This window comes from Cyanistes caeruleus, chromosome 1, assembly GCF_971803275.1.
Source record: "Cyanistes caeruleus chromosome 1, bCyaCae1.hap1.1, whole genome shotgun sequence".
Lineage (NCBI taxonomy): Eukaryota > Metazoa > Chordata > Aves > Passeriformes > Paridae > Cyanistes > Cyanistes caeruleus.
Window position 1 is genome coordinate 133694868 of NC_141701.1, and position 27348 is coordinate 133722215.

General features: G+C 37.1%; 1 protein-coding gene across 2 annotated transcripts in view; it reads left to right on the top strand.

Moving 5' to 3' along the window:
- Positions 1-27348, top strand: part of PLXDC2 (plexin domain containing 2) — a 254848-nt gene that overhangs the window by 131910 nt on the left and 95590 nt on the right. For both annotated transcript variants that reach the window (XM_086860207.1, XM_086860212.1), the window contains exons 3-4: positions 4938-5084; positions 9972-10041. In XM_086860207.1, coding sequence (XP_086716333.1) covers positions 4938-5084; positions 9972-10041 — 217 coding nt within the window. The remainder of the gene's footprint in view (positions 1-4937; positions 5085-9971; positions 10042-27348) is intronic.

The window sequence follows — 27348 nt, forward strand, 5'->3', positions numbered from 1 at the left end:
GCTGAAAAGTTGTCTGGTTTAAAATATATAATTGCATGTTTTCTTCTATCATTGTTTTCATTTTAGTCTACAAATGCAACTTTTAGAAAACACAATTCTCTGATTAATTTCATAGGCTATTAATTTAGAAATTAATATTTCTAAATTTGTATTCTGATTAATTAGATATTTAGAATAGATAATTTGTATCTATATAGATAATTGGAAATTAATAATTCTAGTTTGTATTCAGAAGTAAAGACTTTCTGAAATCAGTAATAGGTGATAAATTTTCTAGCAGAAATTTCAGTTATAAATAGACTTAGTCTGTGAGTTTGGAAATATTTGAGCAATTTGTTCATGTATTTTTGTTAAAAATCAGATACCAGACCTTCCATTCACAGTGATAAAATCAAGAGTCTCTGAAGTGTACCACCGTATCCTTGAGGGCTTCAGAGTTTTTACATTATGTTGTCACCTCAGTTGAACCTGGAAATGCAGTTTCAGTAAGTAGCATATTTAAAAGGACAACAGTTATCAAATTAAATGCATTCTTGCTGTCTTTTATTGCATCTGACAGTAACTCATGACACTTGATAAGGAAGATCTGAAGATGAGGATCCTTTGATGGGAATGATTGATTGATCATTTTATTGATTGATTTTTCATTGATAATGTCACAAACAATGTTCCAGTACTCAGAGCCAAAACAGTCTGCTGAAATGTAATGGCCATCTGGTTGACTGATCCATAATAATTTGTCTTGTGGATGTCCCTTCTTTCCCTCCCTTCTTTCCCTCCCTTCTTTCCCTCCCTTCTTTCCCTCCCTTCTTTCCCTCCCTTCTTTCCCTCCCTTCTTTCCCTCCCTTCTTTCCCTCCCTTCTTTCCCTCCCTTCTTTCCCTCCCTTCTTTCCCTCCCTTCTTTCCCTCCCTTCTTTCCCTCCCTTCTTTCCCTCCTTCACAGAGAACAAGACTTTTTCTACAACATATTATTGTGCAACAACAGAAGTCATTCCTGGCTGTGCCAGCTGCTTTTTCTCTGGTTGAAGTTATTAGTTTTCTTCAATTGCAGCCTTACACAGGGAGAGCTTGAGAGATGGCAGGACTTCTTGTTCAGTAATGTCTGTGGTTTGGATTGAATTGAATCCAGTATTTAAAAACAAAACATTCATGTAGTTGGATTCAACAGCAACTCTTAATCCTAAAACGTTGTTTGATAATACCCTCTGTCTCCTAGAGATTTATATTACTTTTCAATTTCTTTTAAAGAAAAAGTGTGAAAATAATTAAATCTAAAAAATCTCATGTTTACTTATGTGATTGTATCATCATGGTGTCTTCATTGAGAGGGAACTGCATTGTTTCATGATTGTTTTGGTACTATTTGCATGTGTATCTTTGAACAGAATTCCAGTTAATAATATGAACTAATGCCAAAGGCATAGTGTAGTTGCTACTTTTAAACATCATATAGTTACTTTATGGTGTCTTGATTGTGAAAGATGACATCACACATTGGAAGCCTTAATCTGTTAAAGGACATTAGGTACTGATGAAATGAGTATATGATGTTTGGACAGCATTTGGGATTATCTGTATATATAATGTACGGACTGGATGTTAAGTCTTTGAATTCGACAAATACTGATCACCAAGTATTTAAAGAAGGCTTTATCTTCAGCTGTACTGAGCTTTTATGAGTAGTGCATGTACTCAGCTTTCCTTAAAAATTTAGTTGTATTTGGAGAAGTATGGGAATATATTCAAAGTGTCATCAGATAATATCCCTTGTGAAAGCTAAGAAATTAATCTCTACAATCAACAGTAAGATGGCAACTCAGCATCAAGTATTGCCTGAGGTTAAAAATAACTTATTTCCCCAAAAGAAACATGTTATGAGAGATGTTATAATAAATATTCCCTTTATACTCACAAAGGTTGCCAACAGTAATCCTCATAGCTGGTGCAAAGAATAACTGGAAAAATCCTTTGCTTTAATGTTGTACTGTTCTGTAGAAGAAAGGTGCTATGTAGTCATATACAAACAGAATTTGGACAGAATTGCACACCTAGAGATCCAGTGGGAGATATCATATCCCCCAAATACCTGAAAAAGGAAGAAAAAAGAAAGGCTGTCTCGAAGCAGTAAGGGTTATGTTCTTTGCTTCCTCTGCATGTCCTTCCTTTCAGTAACATGCTTCTGTCTCACTAATAGATACTGAAAAGTATGTTTCAGTTTCTTTCTCTTCGTAATTGTATTTTTACATAATTCTAATTATCACAGGATAATTAGACTCTAAATCAGTCTCATATAACTATTAAAATTATTTTCTTCTTTGAATACCTTACATGCAAATTCAGTAAAATTTCTTAAACATTTTTCCATCTTCTTATGGAAAGAAGATTTCCATATTCTTCTTCCTACCTGCAGGGAATGGAATATATTGTGAAGCAGGTACAATCAGCCAAAGAATATAAACAGATCTGACAGAATGAAAACTCGTAGGTATCTAATAATACCAATAAAATCATACTTATTGAAGAATCCAAGAATTTCATTTCCATGGTAATGCAAATTAGGAACTATGAAAGCAGTGACTTGGAACAGAAGCTGGATCCTAACCTTACTGGGAGCTCCCAAGCTGCTCACATCAACTTCAGTAGTTACCTGTTAGCTTTTTGTTTCAGATTGTAAATTTACAGGTGGGATTAAGAAAAACTAGGATGTGAGAGAGAACTAATTAATGGTGTATTCATAAAATACATCTGCATGGAGGCTATGAAGAGGAATTCTGCCTTCCTTCTATCATTCAAGTAGGAGTGAATTTGTTTCCTTCCAGAATGGATAAATAATCTAAAACTATTTAATTTGAATTAAAATACAAAACAAGACTTTTTGTACACAAAATTTGGTAGGCATAAGTAATTCCTCACAAAATGCCAAAATCTGTAACTGAAGTCTATAATCAGTTTGATTTACAATTTGTATGATGAATCTGCTTTAAGCATAGATCAAGATACCATTTAAAACATTTTTAAAGAGCTACCAACTAGGCTCAGTGCTAGAGACTTCTAGTTGTGGAGGTGGGGGCTTAGGTACTAGAAATTAAGTGAGATAGTTTTATTAGCTATAAAAAAATTGAAATGCAAAAAAACACTTTGCACAGTTTCTACTACAGTTTAAATATTGCATGTTTATCTGAAACAAACTGTTTTGGCAATTATTTTTTATTTGTCTCTGGAGCTTCTTCTTTGAGATTTTGTATGCCTTAAATGTGACCATTATTTACTGAGGAAATTTTTCCAGACCGATAAATTGGACTGGGAATATATTTATTTGTTTTCAAAACCTTTTAATTTGCAGTACCTCTATTGTGTACATGACAGCAATAACTGTTTTTGTTGACCATTAAAGGAGGAAAGAATTTGGTAAGGTGGCTGGCTTTTGTCATCTTCCTGACAGTATAGTTTTAATTATGTTTACTTGTGTGACTAACCTAGAGCTGGTGAAGCTGTTAGAAGTTGCTTCAGAATTGTTACTGAGATTTACTGGACATATAAAGTACATCCTGGCATGCAAAGTACAGCAGAAGACACCAAAATTGTCAAGGAGAAAATAACCTGGTTATATCTGCAGCAGCTAAAGATGCATCAGTAATGATGTCAATGTAGGGTCAAATCCAGCTGGAACATCATTTATGGTCAATATGTTCAATCTAGGACATGAATGATATCATGAGAATACAAGTTCTTGCCACGAATGTCTCCAGCTCAGGATCATGTCAGGAGGAGTGGGTTGTGTGAGATCTGGGGTTGTGGGGATGGGATGTCAGGTCTCTGTGGCAGCGTGGCCGGATTTGAGGGTACTCCTGTGTGGCTGACTGGATACAGGAGGTACAGCAGGAGAGGAACGTCTCCATCACCAGGGTAAATCCAAATTCTAAGTCTTCCTCTTCAATTTTCTGTGGTACTGTTTATTTTCTGAGTTTAATTTTCAAACTCTATCATCAAGGCTTTGGGAGGTTTTTTACTTTGTTGTAGAAGGGAGGAGGAAGCAAGGATAGAACTAAGAAATTCTATCATGTACTACTTTTATAGTAGTATAAGTATACAAGTATTACTTGTAGCTATTCAGCAGAAAGCTGGCAGTGCTGTTGATTCAAATATTTTGTGGTTGCAACAGTGTGGTTTCAGTAAAGGAAGACTGGGAATCTGAGAGGAGTTTAATTTCTTGCCTCAGACCACACACTTTTTTTCTTTTTTTTTCTCCTAGATAGGAGGGTAGAGACCTTCACAGTAATTTACCAGTAATCGCAGTAAAATTTGCTGTGATCAGAGCAGGACAGCAACTACTGATTTTTTTAAAACTACGAGAATTAGGAAGATTTCTTCCACAAATATGTGTATATTTGTCTGTCTTGAAGGGGCAAATCTACAGTAAACCAAACTTTTGGAGATTTAAAGTAAAATAGTATTGTAAACCTACAGCTATTAGGAATGTTTTGATTGTTCTTAAATGGGATAGTCTAGTGAATTATGTTTAGAAATGTTAAAAATGACAATTTTTTAAAGGTGTTATCTGTTCTCATGGCTTCATTACACACATTAGAGTGTGGCCATTGTTACAGGAACTGTTCATCCTGCCTCAAAAGACATCAAGTGTTTTGCCATAGATTTCACTGATGTGGTTATTACACAACCTGCATGATTGGCGTTTGGGATAGCAAACATTATAATCATAATATAAGATGATTGCATGAGATAACTGCCTTGTCAGCTGCTAGTGGTTAGGAGCAGAGTTGTCTGCAACATAATTACAATTTTTACTCTTTTTCTTTAATTTCTGAGTTTCGTTGAAGAGCAACAGGACACGGTATTTCAAGGGTGAGTTTTATATAAAACTAAGGTATATCTTAATTAAAATCTGGGTTTTTTCTGTGTTTTTTTCCCTTTTTCAGGAGGATACAGATCATAATTATTATACATCAAGGACATATGGCCCATATGATTCTACCAGCCGAGATCTGTGGGTCAATATAGACCAAATGGAGAAGGACAAAGTAAAGATTCACGGGATCCTTTCCAATACCCATCGTCAAGCAGCAGTGAGTTATTTTATCATTTTCTTCTTTCACTAACATGGATATTTTCCCCAGTGACCCACACAGCAGCAATACTAAGTACCATGACTGTTGTTCACAGAGCTATATCTTTGAATTCTAGTTAAGCTGTGTAAGTCTTTACACTATTGTTATCAAATGATTCCTTGAACTTTTTGAACCTTCTGTAACAGTCCTGCAGAGATGCCTCTTGAAACATATTAAATTTTTTCCTCTGTTCTTAAGAATCACAAACTATCAAATTGTAAACTACTCATGTTGCTGAAATCAGAGGGGAATTTTACCATTGAGTTTAACAGTAAAAGAGCTGGGTTCAGGATGAAGTTGATGAAGTTTTAAGTCTTTCATGTGTATGTGGTATTTTTGCATTCCTGTTTTATATGTGGTGTCACACTTTCATTTCCTTTTGGGGAAACTTATAAAGCTCATAAGAATGTCATATTGTAACAGAAATAATGTGATCACAATTTTAGGTTATCAGCAAATAAATAAATTGAAGTGTGAATGACAATCATATTTAACCTATTGTAGTCATGCTGCTGGTAAAGTGGGTATGAAAATAATGGGCTTACACCCTTAGAAATTGAATCAAAAAATGTATGATTTAGAGATTGTATTCTTGGTTCTCACCTGTGACTAGAAGTTGTATACATAGAAGAGCCAGTATTACCATAGGTTAAATACAAAAAATTACAGCTCAGAACTATAGTTGAAGAGACTTGTTTCATCCATTCAGCAACTTATCTCCAAAAAAAAAGTCCTTAGGTTTTACCAGCTTAAAACAAAATCTAGTGAATGAATGCTTTACTTAAAAGTTGTACAGTTTTTAAAGATGCAGGTGTGTTTAACAGTTTTAAAGCTGAGATAATGCCCAAGTTTAATTCATCTTTTCTTTTGTTAATCTGTTTTCTCCCTGGCCCAAGCCAGGTGACTGCTCAGAGGAATGCAAGAGTCAGCAGAAAGAAATACTGTGGTATTTAAGTCAGAATATAAAAAGCAGAGAGAGATGATAAATCCAGCACATGTAACTAATAGAGAGTCCAATTCAATAAATATATCCTTCATAGTTAAAAGACTTTAGGCAGTCAGGGATAATATAAATGCAGAGGGTTCAGACAGTTATATATCTTTGGGGTAGACTTAATAAAAGTATATCAGCTATTTTCTTAAGACAATTTGATTCTAATGAGAAAAAAAGAACCTCAAGGGTACATACAAGTGAGGACCTCTGTTTTGTCTTGTCTACTTCATGTAGGATCCTTGTGTTTATGGTGAGGGAAAAAATGGAAATATGCCAAAAGAAATGGTAATAAATAAATTAAAAATTTTAAACTATGTTTAATGATTAGTAAAGGTAATACCCTTCCATGTCTTTGTTGTAAGCACTTTTGTTTCCAATTAGATCTCTGAGATTATGCAGCTAAAATGTCCATCCCAAGGGTGACATTTTGTTGAAGTTATTAAAGTAGAGGCTAGAACAAGGCAGTATTTTTGGTCTGGTGTAGAGGATTTTGGATCAGTGTAGAGGACCATTCAGCATGACAAATGGAACCTGGAGGGCTTCAACTGTTTCTCCCCAAAGCAAGTGGTTTTCACCTTTCTTCTGAATGTCAAGTGCCCCCTCTGCCTTTCTGCCAGCAGAGAAGGCTCTGGTCCCTGTTTAGCACACTGATATCCATTTCTTTTCATGCTTACCCAAATCTATTGGACTTTGAACTTGAGTGGCTGCAGCCATGTCCACTGCATAGAGTTTTAAAGACCCCTTTCTCAGATCTGTTTTATGTCCCCCTCCAAAGGTTGGAAAAGTACCAGAGAGTCATCCTGTAAGGTTTTATTCCTTATTTATGCATCTATAATTATTTTTTTGTATGTGTATTTCCAAGTAAACAACATCCTTATGTACTACACAACAAAGGTGTTTAACAGAGAGAGGTGATCTTTATAACTGTACAAGTACAAAGTCATATATTTTGAGATCATACATACCTCAGCAGCAATCTCTTACCTTCTCTCCCATAACCTTTGCCATTACTCTTTTTAAAAGGCTATTTTGTATATCTTGCTGTGACTTAATGATTTACATGATATTTTCTAAACATCATTCTCCAATTTGACAATAGAATCAGGAGTTAAATTATTACATGCTAAATATTAAGGAATCTATTTATGATGTCAGGGATTCTTTGAATGCTAACAATTTTACACTCAATTTGTGTGTTTTCCTTCATTTGGAAGTAAATAATCCTGGGAGTTCACAGAAGCTGTCAGTTGGTTTTGCTTCTACAAGAAAAGTCATAAAGACTGGAGAGAATCCTGGAGAGGATCCATGAGGTGGTTTGACTTTATAAACAGCATAGTAATTGTTTGTGGAAAGTAGCAAACATATATTAATGGAACCATTAAAATGTCTAACATTACAGGATTTATAACACTAGTAGTAAGGGTGTTTTTTCAATATATTGCCAACATCTTCTTAACCATATAATAAAATTTTAGAGGTGGCTTTGATATTCAGTGTGTTTTGATTAGATATCTAAGAGCTGATTACTTGAACACTGAACTAGAATACAGGATACATCATACTTGGGAACTCAACTCTTTACAGGAACTCAACCATTTCTTCCAGTCCATTCTGTCATTTATGCATGGGGAAAATATTTTTATTTCAATGAATTAAAAATTCTGATGTTCTTTCTTAAAAACGAGATATGCTTTCTAGCATCAAAATAAAAGCAAAATTTTAGTGACTGTTAGAATATTGTTTTTCAAAATAATACTGGAATCATGTACTGTTCTTACAGTATTACGCTAAAAAATTGGCTATTTGTATAAACATTTGTACATTGTCAGAATATAAAGTATTACATTTTGACTTAAGTCAGAGGGAGGTCTATATCTGGCCTGCGTGGGAATGGGATCCAGCTTTTGTTGCAAACATCTTTATACTAATGTTTAAATTATGGAAATTTAGAAGACAGGTAAGAGTGGCACGGTTTTTACTTGAAGTAGTTTAATGGTTACTATGATTTAGAAAGTTAAATAATTACCTAAAGAATAGGTAAAATGGAGGATGGCATATAAAGGAAAGAGGGAAAATTTGGTCAGAAAATTGGTAGTTTTAATGGAGTTCTTGAAATTATGTTTGGTAGAGCAAGGACATAATTTAAATGGAGTGCATTCATAGATGTAGCACATACTTCATCAGTGAAAGCTGTAGAACATGGTAAAAGAACATTTGTGTGATTAATTCATGTGCTGTCTTTTGCATATGCCATTTTTGATTAGAAATGTTCAGTTGTACATCCATATTTATGTATATACAGAAAAGGTCATTAGAACCTACCCAGTCCAATTAACACATTGTAAATGGATGTTGCATTCTAATTAAAAACAAACAAAAAATGTGCTAATAAATCCTGTCAATTCTGTCTTCCACTTAAATGGAAAGCAAATCTAATTTAAAGTTACTGTAAGTCTTCAACTGCTAATTTCATGCTAAATAATTCTTTAAACATTTCTGGTTGATGTAAATATAATTCTTCCTGACAGAAATAGTATTCAGATACAATCTGAAAATAATAAACACAGGACAGAAATAATGGTAGGGAAAACAAAGACAAAAGAGTACTTTTCTCCCTCCCCACCTCCTTTTTTAAAATGTGTGGGCTGTTTCCCTTTCTTAAGTGAAGTCATCAAAAGTTACAGTCTAGGGACAGTCACCAACAACCCATCTTCACACCAGTTTCTACTGTAGTAAATCCTCCAAAAGAAGGAATAATGGACTGTATGCTCATTTCATATTTAGTATTTTGGCCACTGTGGAAGAGATGTGTTTTTAATGGAATATTATATTTAAACAGTGGAGATTTCAGCACTTTTATTATTTTTATATTTAATTTTTATTATTATTTATATTTAAACTGTGGAGATTTCTGCCATTGCCACTAATTTCTTCAGAGTTTAACCAAGTAACACACAAGGTGATAATTATGAGTGGCCACATTCACTGAAATTTGGGAAAGGAATGGAATAGATGGAAAAAGGTAAAGCCATAGGTAGAGAGGTAAAATGAGTTTGAATTTGAATGTTACTTTATGGTGAGCTTAGTTGAGGAGAAGAGTTCCTTCCCCAAATTACAATTCTCTGCTATGAATTCAGCTGATAGAGCTGAATCACTTGCAGGCAGATGGAGGGGAAAAAAAATAAGGTTCTTTTTAAAATTTTATTTATTTATTTTATTTTGTAATAAGTAGGTTAAGTAGAGTTTCTGTAGAATATTTCTTTTCACCTCATTCCATCTCCATGCTGACAGTATAGAGAGTTTTAGGAAATTGTGTCATATGGGTTCGATGGAGGAATTACCTTCCAGTGTCCAGCCTTCATCACACAAGCACCCAGGCAGCAGCAGGAGGATGTCAGGGACAGCACTTGAATCTGAAAGCTTGTGTGAGAGCTCATGGCCGAGCAACAGAAAGCCAGCAGCCAAGGTAGCAGGCATCCTGTAAAACATAGGTATTGCTAAGGCTTTAGATATTGATGGGTCCTTTTAAGAGAGAGGTTAAACCAACAGGTTTTTAAGTAGAAATGCTACAAATCTTTTATTAATTTTATTCTTGTGATTGAGATACAATGTCTGTTCATGTATTTTCTTTTCTAAAGTTTTCTGTTATAAAGATCCACTGCTTCAAGTGTTTAAGTGCTCCTTAGAATTCTTTCCAGTTAGCTACTGGCAATTCCAAATTAAGAATAACAAGGCTCCAGTGAAAAATAAAAAGCAATGAAAGTGATATTTGAAGTGGATGACTGTTCATCTTTTTTTCCTTTACTGTTCTGCTCAATATTGATATTATTTTCTGCTGTTATTCCTTTCAGAGAGTGAATCTGTCCTTTGATTTTCCATTTTACGGACATTTTCTACGTGAAATTACTGTGGCAACTGGGGGTAAGTGGCTTTCTAACCATTTACTTTGAGTAAGATGAGAAGAGTTTCTTGCAGCTATTTAAAATACTTTTTTTTTCCCCTGCTTGAGTATGTCAAGAGATAAACTGCAGCTTTTATTTAGGAAATTTTCCTGTTAACAAAAAGAAAATCACAAAATATCAATATGATGAAAAACCTCCATCAGTGTAAGCTGAACCGTTATAAACCCATCTCATTTACAGCACTAATCCTTTTCTGTTCAGATATTTCCCCTGGAGCTCAGGTGTATGTGTTGCACTGGAGGAGAGAGTGCTGGAGGCAGAACAAGGAGGGAGACAGGGTTTGCCTGCATGAGGGGAGAGGATTTCCTGCCCAAAAATGAGAAGTGCTGCTCAAAGTATGGCACGTGTCACCTGTAAGGCAAACCCATCACAGTGCATTGTCATGGTGTAGTACAGCCTCTGAAAATGTACCATGGCCTTCCTCTTCTCTCTCCATGGGACGAGTGGGGTGAGAAGGGAGATAGGGCCAGCTCGAGTCTGGCAGCTCTGGGCACCACTGATGGCTCATGGTTGGGGTTCCCCCTCCCACTGCTGCTGGCTGCTGATTGAGCAGGCATCAACTCCTTCTGTTCCCCTCCCACTCCACCTCCTTGAAAGACAATTTGATTCTAATGAGACAAGGAAAAGGAGATGATGTGGAAGACAACAAAAGAGAAAAATAAGGAGAACAAGTAATAGTAAAAAAAAAATGAAAACAGGGAGGCAAAAGTCAGCATCATGGAGAGCACGCCCAGAGGATCGTCTGGTTCTCGAACGTGTCCAGCAAGTTCATGGACCCTGGCTGGTCATGCTCAGCAAAGAGATGTGACAGGATAAGCAGGTAGAAATAGGAGCCACAATTCTACCCTGTCCCTGACCAGAGTTTCTCTTTCGCTTGCTCTAGGGGTCAGGGGATATTCATGTCCCACTGGAGTCCTCAGTGGGGAGGCTGTGACTAAAAGATTAGGGTAGAATTGCAGCCAGTGTCTCAACGAGAGTGGGAACTGGAACAGAGGTTCCTGTCATGCTCCCCATTTTGCTACCAAAGCAGAATACAAGTGATGGAAAAAACGGTGAATAAAGGCTGATATTAAAGGTTGATTTGAAGTAGAATGATAAAAAAGGATGCAGAGATCTGAAGTGACTTCAATATCAGTTTTCTCTTCTTGATCAGAAATGACATTTTGATGCTGATTTGGATCAGATGAACCAAAAACCACTGATTTTGAGATTTGTCTGATTTCCATTCTGCTTTGCTGTTAGTTTCATTTTGTTCATCTAAATGAATCATCTAAATGCCCTCACCTTAGTGTCCCCTTATTCTTACTGCTGTGCTTGGTTCCTTGAAATTTCACAAAGTTCACTCTCTCCAAGTAATTCTTTTTGTGTGGTCATTCTGCTGAGCCTTCCCATTTAATGGAAGTCCTGAATTTTTACTGCTTTTACCACTTTTACTAATATGCTGCTCTGACCAGTTTCTCCATCATACCCAAAGGACTTGAAAGGAAAGTTAATCTCCTGAGGTGAACTGTGTAGTAGCAATTTGTGAGGTACATTTTTTTCTCTTTTGATACAGAGTAACTGGGGAATTTAAGTAGTTTTTTCTTTTGCTTTCTTTTTTTTAGAAAAAAAGTCAGAATATAAAAATGACTGTGGCTCTGCAGGATTCTTTTCTCTTGCTATTCATGGAACACTGGCATATAATTATGCTTTTATTTTTTCTCCATTGACTAAATAAAATATTATTGCTGTAAATAGATCAATGAATTACTGCCAAGCTATATAGGACGTTAAAAATAATCTTTCTAATGTACACCATTGACATTAGCATAGAAATATTTCTGTCTTTCATTGACATTTCCATGATTTTTCCACCTCAAAATTAAGCATGAAAAAGATCTAGCTAATAATAGATTTTAAAATGTTATCTTGATAAAGCTCAGTAAGTCATTCTGTCAGTCCGGTACAAAATGCAACCTTTACAACTCTTAAAACTTCTAAACTCTTCTAGCAAGAAAAGAAGTTCTTTCTGTACTAACTCTCTAAAAGTGTTTTGATTTGGATATATTTGCAAATTTTGTTGGTATGCTAACCATCACAATTCACCACCAATGACTTATGATAACAAAAGATGAATACAGGTTCCATATGAATACATGCTTCATATACTCTATGGTCTGCTATTTCTTAGTAAATAAGGTTTTACAATGGCACTATTATTATTATTATTATTATTATTATTATTATTATTATTATTATTGTTATTACTATTACTATTACTATTATTACTATTATTATTACTACTATTATTATTATTAATCTGGAATACCTTCAGAGGTTACTCTGACATCAAAAGAATGACAAAGTTAATGTGCACAGACCTCCCACATGACTGATGTCCACTTCCTGGAGAGTGGTATATTATTAATGATGCTAATGACAACACTACAAACTGGTTTGACATCCAAATCATAAATTAAATAACCTTCTTAAAAGGGAAGTTGAGGACAATAGTACATTAAATCCCTGTCACAATAAAAAACTTTACCCCAATGGTTTCTGCCATTCTTCACGGAGTGTGCACTGTGGTGTAGCAGGGTTTCCAAATTGCTCAGGATGATTTTGGAATCACTGTGGCTTAAAACTCAACTATTTTTCCTCTTTAGCTAATATTTATTTTCTCTTCTGAATAGTTTTGATGAGCTTATTGTGTTTAACTAAGAAAAGGAAGAATGGGAGTGAAAAGAAATAGTTTGAGGGTTTTATTCACTGTTGTCTTAGTTTGTATTTGAAAAGGCTATATATTACTATAGGAATTATATATTAGAATTGAAATAATTATTAACATTAATTGGTTCTTGGTTAGACATTTCTCTGCCCACATTCCTATAGATAGCTCTCAAACAAGAAGCTGATTTTTTTTTTTAATGAAGCTTTCTAAAGTTTGTGGCTTACAGGCCAAAAATGTGGTTATTTTTTAAAAAAGCACTTGTGAGACAGCGAGTCGTGCTGTGCGTGCCAGGAGCTGAGTATGTGAAGTCTGCTTGTTGCCAGTCACTGACACCCCTCATGGAGCTCAGTGAAGCTGGGTAAACCTTCTCTTGTGCAGTAAAACATCTCTCTGTGCAGTACATTAACCCTTCTCACAGGCATCCTTGAAACTGTGTGGCCCCACATCCTACTCAACGTGCTGCAAGCTTCATTGCTCGCTGCATTAATTTTCCACGTTCATGGTAGTAAGCCCCTCTTGTTTATTCTCAATGTTTTGGGGTTTTTTATTATTTGTTTTTTTTATCAGTCTCTAATTTTTAGTGCAATTTTATGTCAGATACTGTAAGTTGTTTATGGGCGTTTTTTTTTATGGCATTTTTCATTGATGTTAAATTTCTCTGTGGTATTGCAGAGAGCAGGAAAGGCCTTGCTGTTCAAGCACTGCCCTGCATTAATGAAACATAACAATAACAGTAGAAATTGAAGTGACTAAGTGGTTAAATTTCCAGATTTATAATGCTGAATATTGAGACATTGTGCCAGCTAGCATGAAGAAGGCTCCAGAAATGTGCACCTACCCTGTGTAATAGGAAATTGCTGAAGTTGAAGCAAGCAGCTGAATTTTTAAATATTGTATTAAAATCTGCTGAGATTATGTTTGATGAATCATCTTTCACTAGAGGAATATTCCAGGTGGCGGAATTGTTTGAAATAATTCTTACAGTGAGGATGCTGCCTGAGCATTTCTACCACTGTCAATGGAAGGAGTACCAAACAAAGAAATAGAAAGCCATCCTAGCAGTAAATCCCAGTATAATTGAATTAAAGTTGATAATTTTCTAAAACAGAAATCAAAAGCTCTTTGTTTGATTATTACTTCCTAAGGCAAGATCTCATGCTTAAAAATACTTGTATTTATGGAAGAAAGAGATCTTTGTGCATCCAAAGTTCACACAGCTTTTCATCAAAACTACAACTGTCCACACTCTGTTGACACAAGACAAGAACACAAGCATTGAAAATACTGAACCGATTTTTCTGCTGAAACCTGATGTTATTTGATCTTGCATTGAGGAGCACCTGTGAGGTACCTGAACATGGTTCTTAAACCCTGACTAGTCAGGACAATTGATTCAAGGTAATCTTTCATTCTCATGAGGAATCACACTTATTTCAGTATCAAATTCTTTTTAAGTGTACAAATGGCTTGTGGGAAGTAGCAGAGGCAAAATATCTTTGGTTAGCAAGGTAGTTGGTTAGCTGCTCAAAAGCTGAAGTTTTATACAGAGATAACACTTTAAATTTCCTTTTGGACATAGAATGTGTATTTATCATTATGGAATTCTGTTCAATTTTACTGTTTTCAATGTAGTGGGAGGGATACAAAAAATAAGTACCAAAGTGTGGAGAATTCTAATCCAATTTCCATTACATTTTTCAGTACTTTGAAGGAAAAGGGATCAATGATAGTATGCTGTGGGGAAGGAATAAAGCCTGGTGTAGCACTGTCTCAGCCCTACCTTTGTGTGTTGTCACACACAGCAATACCTCTGAGCAGGAGGGAAATTTGTTCACCTAGCTGGTGGTGCCATGGAAAGAGAAGGGGCCACAGGATCAGGACTTGAGCTCGTTAAGGGTGAGGATGGCTGTGCATTTGCAGCCTGCAGAAAGTCTGTGCTAACAAATTATTTTCCAGCATCTCATGCATTTATTTTCTTAGGCTTCTGTACTGTTGGTTAGGTAGTGTGAAATTTACCTGGCTCTTTGAATCATCAGTGTCCTGAGTGGAGCATTTTGTGGGAGTCTGCCAGAAATTTCAGCAAGGTTTTTCTGGCTGCTCCTGCTGCTCTGAACCTTTCAGCACAGGAGCCAGCAGGAGATGTGTTCATCACTTAATGAAGAGCTCTTTGACAACACAAATTGCCCTATGGGCAACATCTGTTAAATGGCAAAGGTGACACAAAGCAGAGTGAAACACAGTGTTTCCAGCCAAAATCTGTGCCTCAGATTAGCTTGTGTCTGTTACAGGGGATTGCATTTGTCATCACCAGTGGGCAGCTCACTCTGAAGGGGCTGTGGAGGTCTGGCTGTTGACTAGCTCACACAATTACCTTCATTTACCTCATCTTTTCCTGATGTCTTATATTGCCATACAGTTGTAACAAAAAATTTTCTCCTTGTTAAGCTTCCTTTGTCTGTCATTCCTGTGTCAAATGTCCTGGGGATACCCCTCCTGTCTTTGTAAGGTACTAATCCCTCCCTGGAAACTCTCTTTGCCTACCTTTACTTGGTGAACCCTTACAACCCTTTCCATTCCCACACTTATGCTTTATCTTTACAAACTGGATCAGAAGCACTTAGGGCAAAGAGAATTTTAAGCTTTAGGGCATAAAAAAGCCTTCCATATGCCTTGACATTACTCTGATCATCATATATTAGGACATTTGACAACTTTATGATGATTATGGGCAGTAGTAGTACTGAAGTGGTAACAGCTTAAAATGACTATATTTGTGTCTTTGTAAGACTCTGTTTCATAGAGTAACAGATAACTACCCAAAGCATTTGTCTACATGTAATGCCAAATAAACATTAAATATGATTAAATAATTTTGCAGAAAATAATAATAAATTAAATGGCTTAATGTTAAGGCAAAGAGCCTTCAAGGTAGCCAAAAACTGCTCCACTGAACACCAGTATTTAGATATACACTGTGTCTAAAATGGATCCATAACTTTTTATAGTATAATTTTTTATTAAGCATTTATCTTATGCTTAGCCTTTACAGTAGCATTCAAAATCTCAATAATATTATGCTGTTACATCATAGTAGTATAGATTTTTAACGCTTGACAAACCTTTATTTTCCCCAGCTACTACAAAATATAATGTTTCTTTGATTTGATGCATGCTTATAAGTTAAAAAAAAAAAAAAAAGAAAGCTTCAATACATTTCTACCTATAGCTTAATATTAAAAGAGAAAATTCCTGATGAAGAGTGGGAAACACTTTTTGGTACTCTAAGGCAGCAGTCTATAAAAATTATGTATGTCTGGAATTACTACACCAAATGGAATGTGGCCAGTTCATAAATCTTCTAATATCTGTAAAGTAGTATTTGGATATATTTGTTTCATAAAGCCAGAATTAAGATCATGATAATATTTGGTTAAAATTTTTTTCAAAAAAATTAAGTCTTTCAAAGCATGAAGTATTTAGAGACCATTCAGGCTGGGAATTGTGTTAAAAATTCAGCTCAGAGTTAATATTAAACATAAGGACTGCTATAAGTTACATTATTTCTAATAAGAAGTTGGTCTTAGTTTGGATTCTGTCCAAATATTATTCGAAGTTGTCCTTTCTGAAAAATTTTATCTATAACTTTGGCAAAAGTTCTTTTTCCTGGTTTCTTGGTTTAGTTTTTGGTTTAGTTTCTTGGGTTTAGGTTTTTTTAATGTGTTGAATTCCTACTAATATCAGTATTATTGCCAAGGGGTAGTGAAATCTTTTCAGTCTCTTGGTCCTATGTGCATCTTATGAAGGCTCTTTAACTTTTAAGGGAAACCTATTTTTCATCTCAAATCAGGCAGCTGTAAATGCAGTTTTATAATTTTGGATGTGAAATCCTGTGTATTGTGTGATGCTGTTGCTACCTAGTACCCCACAGGACCAGGTACCATTGCTGATTACTCACAACAGCCAGGGAAACTGAGGGTTTCATTCCCCTTAGCAAGTTATCCTCCATATCTGTAAATGACATACATTTGTGTTCAGATTGTTCCTTGTATTTCTGCTGAAATCCAGGTACCTGCACCGACTGATCATTTGGTTTCCTTAAGAAATGACTGCTAAGACAAGTGTTAAAAGAAATTATATCCCAATCCTATTGCTATCAAAATGAGCTGTAAAGCTCCTTAGATTGCCACAGGATGTTTCCCCTAATTGTGTGTACCTTATATCAGCACAGCTCTCCATTTCTGCCAGCAGCAGGGTGATTAAAAGAGCACTGAGCAGGTGAGCTCCTCATTCTCATTTGCCAAGCAGGTGCAGGGTGGGGCTTTCCTCAGCGAGCTGTGGGGTGATTAAAAGAGGGCTCTAGGAAGTGCAGCGAACAGAAGTGAGCAAACAGGAGCATGGCATGGCAGTTCTGGCAGGTTTCCTCCTGCTAGTGGGGTTTTTAGTTTGTTGTGGTTTTGTTGGTTTGGGATTTTTTTGTTAGTAATGGTTTTTACATGATCAAAATGCAGTTATTAAAAGTATATGTAGCCAAGTAGAAACCTCCAAAAAGGGTGTGTCTGTCCAGACCCCTTCCTGTGCAGAGTGTTTGAGCTTATCAGTGGTACCAGGGGGCATTGCAGAAGAAGCCAGCCTGTGGTGTAAACAGGTGAATGATCTTCTTTCACTGGTGGCCAAGCTTAAGGAGGAAGTAGAAAGGCTAAGGAGTATTAGGGAAAGAGAATGAAATAGATTGGAGGATTTCTGCCCTTCCACCCTTGAGGAAAGCCAACAGGAGTCAGAGGATTCCCACGCCTGCCACTGTCAGGAAGGAGGACATGTTGCGGATGAAGGGGAGTAGAAATGGCTTCCTGCTTGGGGAGGTAATAATAAAAATTCCTCCTGACCCCCATCCCCTACCCAGGTGGCAGTTCAGAAAAGGTGTGAGGCCCTGGGTCTAGAGGGTCAGCCAGATGACGTAGAAGAAAATTATCTGCCCAGTGAGCCTCCCAGTTATGCTTCATCTGTAGGATGGATCACCACCTGTAAGATCAAAAAGAAACGAAGGGTAGTTTTAGTGGGTGACTCCCTTCTGAGGGAAACAGAGGGCTCCATATGTCAACTGGGCCCGTCCCACAGGGAGGGCTGCTGCCTCCTTGGGGCCCAGGTACGGGATACCACTGACTCCCTGGGCTGATTCAGCCCTCTGATTATTACCCACAGCTGATACTCCAGGCTGGCAGTGACAAAATTGAAAAGAGAAGTGTCAGGGCAATTAAAAGGGGCTTTAGGGCACTGGGTCAAGTGGTTGATAGGGCAGGAGCACAGGTAGTGTTCTGCTCAGTCCCTTTGGTGGCAGAGAAAAACAATGAAAGGAATAGAAGAGCCCACATTATCAACAAGTGGCTCAAGGGTTGGTGTCATCAGCAGAATCTTGGGTTCTTTAATCATGGGACAATTTTTACAGCACTTGGCCTGCTGGAGCTGGATAGGCTCCATCTCTCTGTTAGGGCAGAAGAATTTTAGCTCATGAACTGGCAGAACTTGTTGAGAGGGCTTTAAACTAGGTTTGGAGGGAGAAAGGTATGCAGCTGGGCTCTCTGGAAACAGGCCCAAGGGTGGTAAACCTTAGTTAGGGGTGAAATAGTAGCCCAGCTGAGGTGCATGTAGCAATGCATGCAGCGTGGGTAACAAACAAGAAGATCTGGAGGCCAAGGTGCAACAGCAAAGCTAAGATGTAGTCACCATCACAGAATGTGGTGGGATGACTTGCATAGCTGGAGCACTGCACTGGATGGCTGCAAGCTCTTCAGAAGAGACAGGAAAGGGAGAAGAGGTGGAGGGGTGGCCCTTTATATTAGGGAGGTTTTTGATGCCATGGGTATTGAAACTAATGATGATGAAGTTGAATGCCTACGGGTAAGTATTAAAGGGAAGGCCAACAAGGCTGACATCCTACTGGGAGTCTGTTATCATCCACCCAACCAGGAAGAGGAGGTGGACAACTTATTCTCTAAGCAGCTGGAGAGTGTTTCAGGATCACCAGCCCTTGTTGTTATCAGTAACTTTAACCTACCAGACACCTGCTGGGAACGTAACACAGCAGAAAAGAGGCAGTCCAGGAAGTTCTCAATATTTGGCGAAATCAGGAGGAACATCGATAGCACTTTTACATTGGATTTCTGGAGGCCAGACTTCAGCCTATTTAGGAGAATTATCCAGAGAGTTCCTTGGGAAGCAGCCCTGAAAAACAAAGGAGCTCAGGAAAGGTGGGCGTACTTCAAACCAGAGATCTTGAGGGCACAGGGACAGACTGCCTCTGTGTGCCAAAAGATGAGTTGATGAGGTAAACATCCTGGATGGACATTGAGATGCTTGAGTGTGTCCAGAGGAGGCAATGAGGCTGGTGAGGGCCTGGGAACACAAACCCTGTGAGGAACAACTGGGGTTGTTTAGCCTGGAGAAAAGGAGACTCTGAGGTGACCTCATCACTCTCTACAACTTTCTGAAAGGTGGGGTTGGTTCCGTCCTCCAGGCAGCACTGACAGAATGAGAGGACAGAGTCTTAAGCTGCACCAAGGGAATTGTAGTTTGGATATTAGGAAAAAGTATTTTACAGAAAGGGTGATAGAGTATTGGAATTGTCTGCCTGGGGAGGTGGTAGAGTCGTCATCCCTGGATATGGCACTTGGTGCCATGGTTTAGTTTAGGTGTTGGAGCATGGTTTGATTCAATGATCTTGAAGGTCTCTTCCAACCTGGTCATTCTGTGATGTTGTGCTCTGTTAAAACGTGCTCTGCAATGGCAGGAAGCAGCAGCACTCACCACTGCTCCTCTCTGTAGCAGTGGAGAATGTTTACAAGTTGTAGCAGAGCAGCACTCAAAGGGAAAAGCGTCATAGTCTGCTTAGCTGGGTTCTTGCCATTCTTCTTGAATAGCATTAGGTGCAAAAAGGGAGTAATTCAGGCAAGGTTTTTGCCTGTGTAGATAAAGTACCTTTAATTCTGTCAGGAAAAGGTATTAGAAATATTTTATTTGGAAGTACTCATCAGCTGCAACATCAGTTCAACTAAGTGATGTTTTTAAAGCTATAGCTATATATAACTATCCAGTTAATAATTTTTGTTCTATCAATGAAGGGATCGTAGTCTGTTGCTATGCTGTACATTTTATTAACTTAAACACTATTCCAATAGCTCACAGGATGATGTATATCAAGGTGTTTAAGCTAGTGCAACGTTAGTACAACAGGCAGTTATTCTATATTAGCTTTGTTACTTAATCTGTGTTGCATTAGCTCTAGTATCTTTAACATGATGTATAAATATGTGGTATATTGCCATCATCCAAAAATTAATTAATAACAAAAACAAGTTGCAAGAAAAATAGAAATCTAAAGTCTTGAAACAATGTCCTAATTTGCAACTTGTAACAAGATGTCTTGCTCCTCTATTTTGCTTCAGACTTACCCATTTTTTGGGCCACTGGCAGTATGTCCAAAGCAATTACTTCAAGTTACAGTACATTTGATTTCCAGCTGCATTAGTAAGTGTGGAATTTTCTGGTTGTTGTGCTATAAGCAGCTTGTTGTTATCAAAAAGAAAAGTTTGGAAGCTTACACAGGATTAATTAAAATCAACGAAGGACTTTAAAGTGAAGACTGAAATTATTGCTGGAGAAATATAATTAACAAACTTGGATCCTAAAATGGTCCCAGATCAATCCACAGAGACCCATTGCAAGCCCTCACTGATGGCAAAGACAGAAATATTTTGTGGGAGCTAAAAGAAGGCAGCGACAGAAAACCATCCTACTGGAACCATCCTATGGATGGCAAAGGATCACATTAAGAGGCTATTTAATCATTTAGTTTTATGTGTCACCAGCAGCATTATTAAAAATGTAAATATAATTTCTCTTTCTTCTTGCTATTGAGTTTCTCCATTGTTGTATACAAAGCCACAATCCACTCATAATTTCCAGTTTCTGTCTGTTTTTCTAACTGCTGAATAGTATGAAAAGCACATGAATAAATTTATGTGAGGTTTTTTATATTCATTACTTCAGATAAAGTATTCTAATTTCACTACCTTGGATCTGTCAAGTAAAATTCTGCACATGGTATTTCTTTTGCATCTCTGACAGTACAGGGAGTACAGATTTTCTTAATATCTTTACTTCAATGTTCATATGATGACTGTCCATCCATCCCTGACTCCTGGAGAGTCTTGAGAAAAGCAAATGCTGCTACGTGTTTTGCATGATCAACAGTTGGAAAATGGAATGCATGCAAGTGTTGTCTGAGCCACATTATGAAAAATCAGTTGCCCGTTGCCAGCCTCTTCATTATATCATCATTCCTTCCTTGGCAACCACCATGTCTCAAGCCAGTCCTTGCTAAATTCATTATCCTTGCAAATTGTTCAGACTCATATCTGTCTGTTTCTTGAAACCAAAGCCAGTGAAATAAATAGATTCCCATGGATCTTTTTCAGTTTTCAATTGAGACTTTAATTTTTGCACTTGCTTCTCACTCCTCCCTTACAGTCTTGGCTTTGGCTGCACTCACCCCCTTTCCCCTTCCTTCTGTCAATGTTGTCACTGGGCTGTGACATCCCCAGTCTTCAAGCTTTTTCATGCATATGCTTGTTGCTGAGGAGATGGTTCCAGGTGTGAGTACTGGAAAGAAGCATTTAGGGCTAAATTTCTTCTAAAATCATAGGAAAGAATTTTTATTACAGTGTTTTATGGAGATTTTCCTTGCCATGGCTTAAAGTGGTAATTCTGTCACAAAGCATAAATTTAATGACAAGACATACAGGAAAAACTGTAAAAGTAAGAGGTTTTTGTTGTTTTCATGGAAAGCTTTGTTTTCACATGTTTTAGTTCCATTTACTTTTAGGAGCTTCTTCATGCTCCAATCCCTAGCAGTGACTATTCTAGACAGGACTTTTATTTTAGAACTACTACCACCAATAAGCCATAATATTGTAGCAATTTCATATGATATGTGTGTCATTTTGTCAGTGACGCTACATCAGCCTGGAAAAGCAGCTTGTTGACATGTCTTTCTAGTGTGTTTCCAGGAAATGATAAGGTAGTCAGAATCACTATCATGGGATTCTTATCCTGCCTCACTCACCAGTCCTGGTCTCAAGTCTTAAGTAGGGGATAAGCAGACATCTCCCTAAAGGACTATCCTTGCAAATGCTGCTTCCCCTTCCAGTGTTCGTGGGTTCAACACAGGCTTGTCTTGCCAGAGACAGCACTGGTATAACTCTTCAGTCCAGGTCTGCCCTGCAATTCATGTTAGAAGTGTTTTATCTTCACCCATTACTGTTCTGCAAAATCTGTGCAGGCTGAAGTGTAGCCTATAACTGCTTTTAACCAGCCTGAAAAAAGGAAAGCCAGACTCTATAACCTGCATCATGACCCATGATGCCTGGGGCTGCTTACCTAGAAAAATCTTTTTGTAGCTATTTGCTCAAGTAGAAATGGTGACTTTTTGACTTCAAGCTGCCACACATGGCAGTCTGGTACGTGCCTGCACATCTGAGAGCAGAGAGAGTCTAAAGGCTGCTGAGGAGAGCATGAATGGTTACTGTTTTAGGAATCAAAGGGCTTGTTTGCTAAAAATTACTATTTGTCAAAGAAATAAGTGTTCAATAATTTAGTGACTTATTAATTGAAGGGCGCTAGCTGCAATATTGTTAAATCCTGAGTTGAATGACAGTAGATGTGTGATTTCATATATCTCACTTGTTAGGTGCAAGTGACACCAAATAAAACAAGGCACTATTTGGCAATGACTTAATAGGGCAATAGAAGTCATCAGCCCATTCTTTTTTAACTGCAGTTTATGTTCTGCTTTGATTTCCTGCTGAATGTGGAGGAGACATGAAATATAATGGAACAAAAATATCTGTGGAGCATTGACTAAGAGTTTTAAGCTCCATCTCTCTCAATCCTATACACTAAAATATTTTCCTTCTTTCAAGTAGATTTCAATGTAGTGTTATTGGGTGGTCATACAGATATGAATGGATTTTACTTTCTGATTCCTATCCCCTGATTTATACCCCTCTCACAATTGCATCAGAACCAATATTTTAAGGGAAAAATTCTGTTTCTTAGTTGACAACCTGAATTTATCCCCTAAGAGGGGCACTGTAAGCCCTTAGACCCAGAGCCTTTTGAGCCTCCCTCATGATGAGAGCAATTGCTGTGTGAATTTTATACCTGCTTTCCCATCTGAATAGTACACTCCTACTTGTGCCTACTGCTGCCTTTCAGTCACCTTAACAGCTCTGAGCTGTACCTGTTTTCAAGTGTCAGAGCAAGGTTAGGACAGCAATGGCATTGCCTACCTTGATTATAAAAATCTATGTCCACATTTTCAGGAAAAAAAATCTTCAGGGCTTTTTTGAAGCAAGTTTTGTTCTTGGTCATCATGCTAAATTATCAGTTTCTTTTAAATAGTAACGTGAAAGGTAAACAGTTTTTTTACTTTGGAGGACACATGCTTACTCTGCCCATAAACATCCAGCCATCAGATTGATTAGGTACATGAACATTTCTCTTTAAGAAGAGTCTCTGAATTTTTATAAATGTTGGGGGTTTTTTTTTTTTTTTTTTTTTTTGGTGCTTCTTCAGCTGTAGCATTTATAACGATTTTATTTGTTAATTCCAACTCCTAGTATGAACATGGACTTCTGATAACACAGAAACGAGAAAAATGTTCATTCAGCTGTGAAAATGTCCAAGAAAAATATTTGACATTATTTCATATGCATTCACTCAAAAAATAGTGAAAAATCTTGGTGGAGCAGCTGGCATCCTCTGGTACTTCTCAGTACTCATAGCACTTTAAAAGCCAGCTCTAGATTGCCAATTGCAAAACACTTTTATTCTAATTTTTATAAACATGATTTTTCATCTATTTCCATTATGAGGGGAGGGAACAGAACAGATTTTTATGAGGCATTCAGCTGCTTTTACCCTACATGAAGAGGAACTCAAGGAATCCTTAGCAAACATGCTTTAGGCATTTGGGCGTTTGGAAGGCGTAGTTGGGGTAATTTAAATGCTGTTTTCACTGCTAGCTCTGTTTGGTTTATTCTATCATCACTGGCATTCATTGAGAAAACATAATTTTGCTTAAAACACAAATGGGACACAATATTGATCCATAATACACATCTTAAAAAAGTGAGACTGACAGTGGAATTATCAATTATTCCACTAGCTTTAATTACATTTTATGCAGACCAGAAAATAATGGTAAAATATGCATTTCTGTGGTAAATTATGGATTTGGTTTACTGTGAAATAATAATAATTTTTAAAAGTAGACAAATGCTAGTGTCCTTTATCCTTAAAAAAAAAATACAAATATTTAAAAATCCATGTTATAGGGAAGTCTCCAATTTGGAGACTTTCCAGTATATGTTCAGAAACTTAACCTATTTCTATTGCATATACTTGTTAAGACTAGGGAGAGAGGAACAGTATGAATTATTAAGAATCTCATGTGATGTTTGCTTTTCACAGGTATTGAAAATGCTTATCATCCAAGCAAAAATTAAGTACTGACTAGGCAGTCAAGAAAATTGTTATTCTGAATATTCTGAGGTTGAAATATAATTGTTTTGAAGTACAGCACTGTTGACATTTTGGGTTTTTTTAAATGTAGTCATTTTGGCAGTCAGTATTATAGATATTAAAGGTCAGTTCCACTCACAAAAGCACTTTAAACTTATCAAATATTTGAAAACTAATCAGGCATGTTTTTTATTCAGTGATTCCCATTTAGGCGTCTGGTTTTTTTCTGGTATATTTACAGTTTTGTATTTTTACCTTGCAGTCAAATTATCAGGATGCCACAGTCATGAAGGTTTTTCCTAGTTTTGTTTCTGGATCTCTTGTGAAATGAAATGTAAGCACCATTATGAGCTTGCAGTTCCTCTTGGTTCACTCAGATTCTGCTGTTTGAATCTTCCAGAAACTGTTCCATGAGAAAGGCTTTTCAGCCTTGCTCCTTTAGGTGAGGATCACTGAAATTGAGGACAAACTGTAGCTTCTGTCCCTCCCATAGTGGCTTGGGAGGTGTGGTCTTGTTGACATGGTCACATGAAATTTGTCATCTAATAGAGACACTTCTTGGTCTTGCAATAATTGTATTGGCTGTCAATAATTGCAATAATTGTATTGGCTGTCAGCTGTATTAAAACTGTTCTTCTTTTACACAGTCCAAAAATAGATTTGGTTTACTTTTTTTAAATTTTTTCTAGAAAAACTAGTACAGTGGTTTAGATACACAAGGAAGGACTGGGGACTCCAGCTTTAAAGTGGAGAGCTACTGTATTTTGCTACCAAAGGCCTAGCATTACCAAGGCACAGTCCAACTTTGAGATTTCTAAAATTAGTTGTCCCCTATTGATGATGCCATCTGTGTGACAGAGTTGGATGGTCAGAAGGCTCTGTAGGCTCCATGGGTATCTTTTTGGTGGGTGCACACTGGCTTCTCTGTGATCTCCAGCACTGCTGGAGTTATCATCTTGCCCTCAGGCACAGGCAGCTGTCAGCAGCTTTGCCCACTGCAGAGTGAGCACCAGCACAGCGTTGGTGGGCAGCTCATTGGTGCACTTCAATGCTTTGCTCTCTCATTAATGTGCCCATTAATTGCACTGCATCAGAGTGGCCACTCTGGAGGAGAACAGTGGTTGTGTCTCAACCATTAACATGTGCATTCTGATATTATGGCAGGTAATTTTGTCATCTCAATATATTAATGTAAAATTTGGGTATATTAATGTAAAATTTGGGCAGTGTGGAAAGACATTCTGTTCAGCAGGCAGACAGCTTGTTCTTTAAGCCAGCAGGTGCTGAAAGTGTATTTATTGGACAGCAGTGTGAAGCAGGTGGGCTCAAAAGATAACAGTGTACTAGAAGAAGCTGCTATGTAAGGAGCAGCTGAAAGGAGAGCATATTTTGAAAAGATATACAGAGATCTTGTCATCTCATCACTATATGCTATGGCAGAATACACTGCTATTAACATTTTGACTTTAAATAATCCAACGTCATTCCTTCAGTGTGTTTGGGATCTCTCCCTCTCCCTCTCCCTCTCCCTCTCCCTCTCCCTCTCCCTCTCCCTCTCCCTCTCCCTCTCCCTCTCCCTCTCCCTCTCCCTCTCCCTCTCCCTCTCCCTCTCCCCTTGTTTAAATTTCTACAAAGTCATGGTAATCAGAGGTATAAATTCATTTGTAAGAGATTTATAATGGTTGTTGTATGACTTGACAGAAAAGTCATGTTACAAGATTGCTACAAGTCATAAAACTATGATGAAATTTTTCTGAGTTTTCCATTGAAACTTTTTTTTTTCCTATGCCATTTCCAATGGTAATTCTGAATTTTAGTTGCACTTTTAAATCTGTTTCTGTTATTTGATGACATTTCTTGTAGATTTTCTTCTGCATGATCATGTATGTTGTCAAATCTAGTTGGTTTTGCTGTCTGGAAGCAGGAGCAAAGACAGTGATCAATTCACCAGCTTTTCAAAAACTGTTGTTTTCTCTTTTGAATTTAAACATGGCTATCTCTGTCTTCTACTTGCTTTTTATCCTTTATTTTTTCATATTGAATTTTTATTTCATAAAGATGAATCAATTAATACATTCTTGATCTTATTCCATGTGTCTCTATCATCTTGTCCCATTGCTAGTATCAGAGCTTCAATCTGATTTGTCTCTTCTCTTCCTGTCTCTATTCATTTCATTGTCTTTTTGCTGTTACTTTGGCTTTTTCTGTATATTGCTGCCTTGTAAGAATGCTCCCACTCAGTAGCCACTTTCTGCCTATATTTCAGCATATTCTCAAACTTTAAAACAGAGGTTTTAGCTGAAACTCAACATTGTGCCCTCAAAATCTTTAGAAGAGTCGCTATTGACTTTGGCAAGAGTGGGAATCAATGTGTGATGCAGTCTAGCCTCATCCTTTTTTTGTGCCTCATCATTAATTGAAACTGAAAGGTTCTGGATGGTGAAGCAATTCTGTTTATGGCATGCTTTAGGAAAAAAAAAGCTGGACTGCTGATTGTGAACTCTGCATAGGAGAACCATATAAATAAGCATAGAAATTTTGAGCGTATCAGAGAGAGAAGCACCTTCAGAGATCACTGCATCCAACCATATGATCCAAGCAGGGAACTAAAAAATTAGTCTTGCCTAAAATAATTACTCCTTTGGTGTACTTAAAGTATCTAATCTAGGTGGGCAGATACTGAAACCAATATGAGTTGCAATAAAATTTGCAATTAGGTACTTAAGCTTTAAGAATTTCCAGTAATATTAGGGAGGTAGTACACAGAATTTACTTAAAATAGTGACCAAGGAAAACTCACTAGTATGTGAGTTTCCATGGTATGTGAAAAAGAATTTTGCAACGTGAATTCAGCAAACCGTGGGCTGCCTGTAGGCATTCCTGCTTCATGAATATTCATCTGACCTTCCGGTTCAGCTGTATTCAGAGGGTAGAAGCCCTTGTAGAGTCAGTGAAGCAAGTCAGATTGTGGTCATGGGA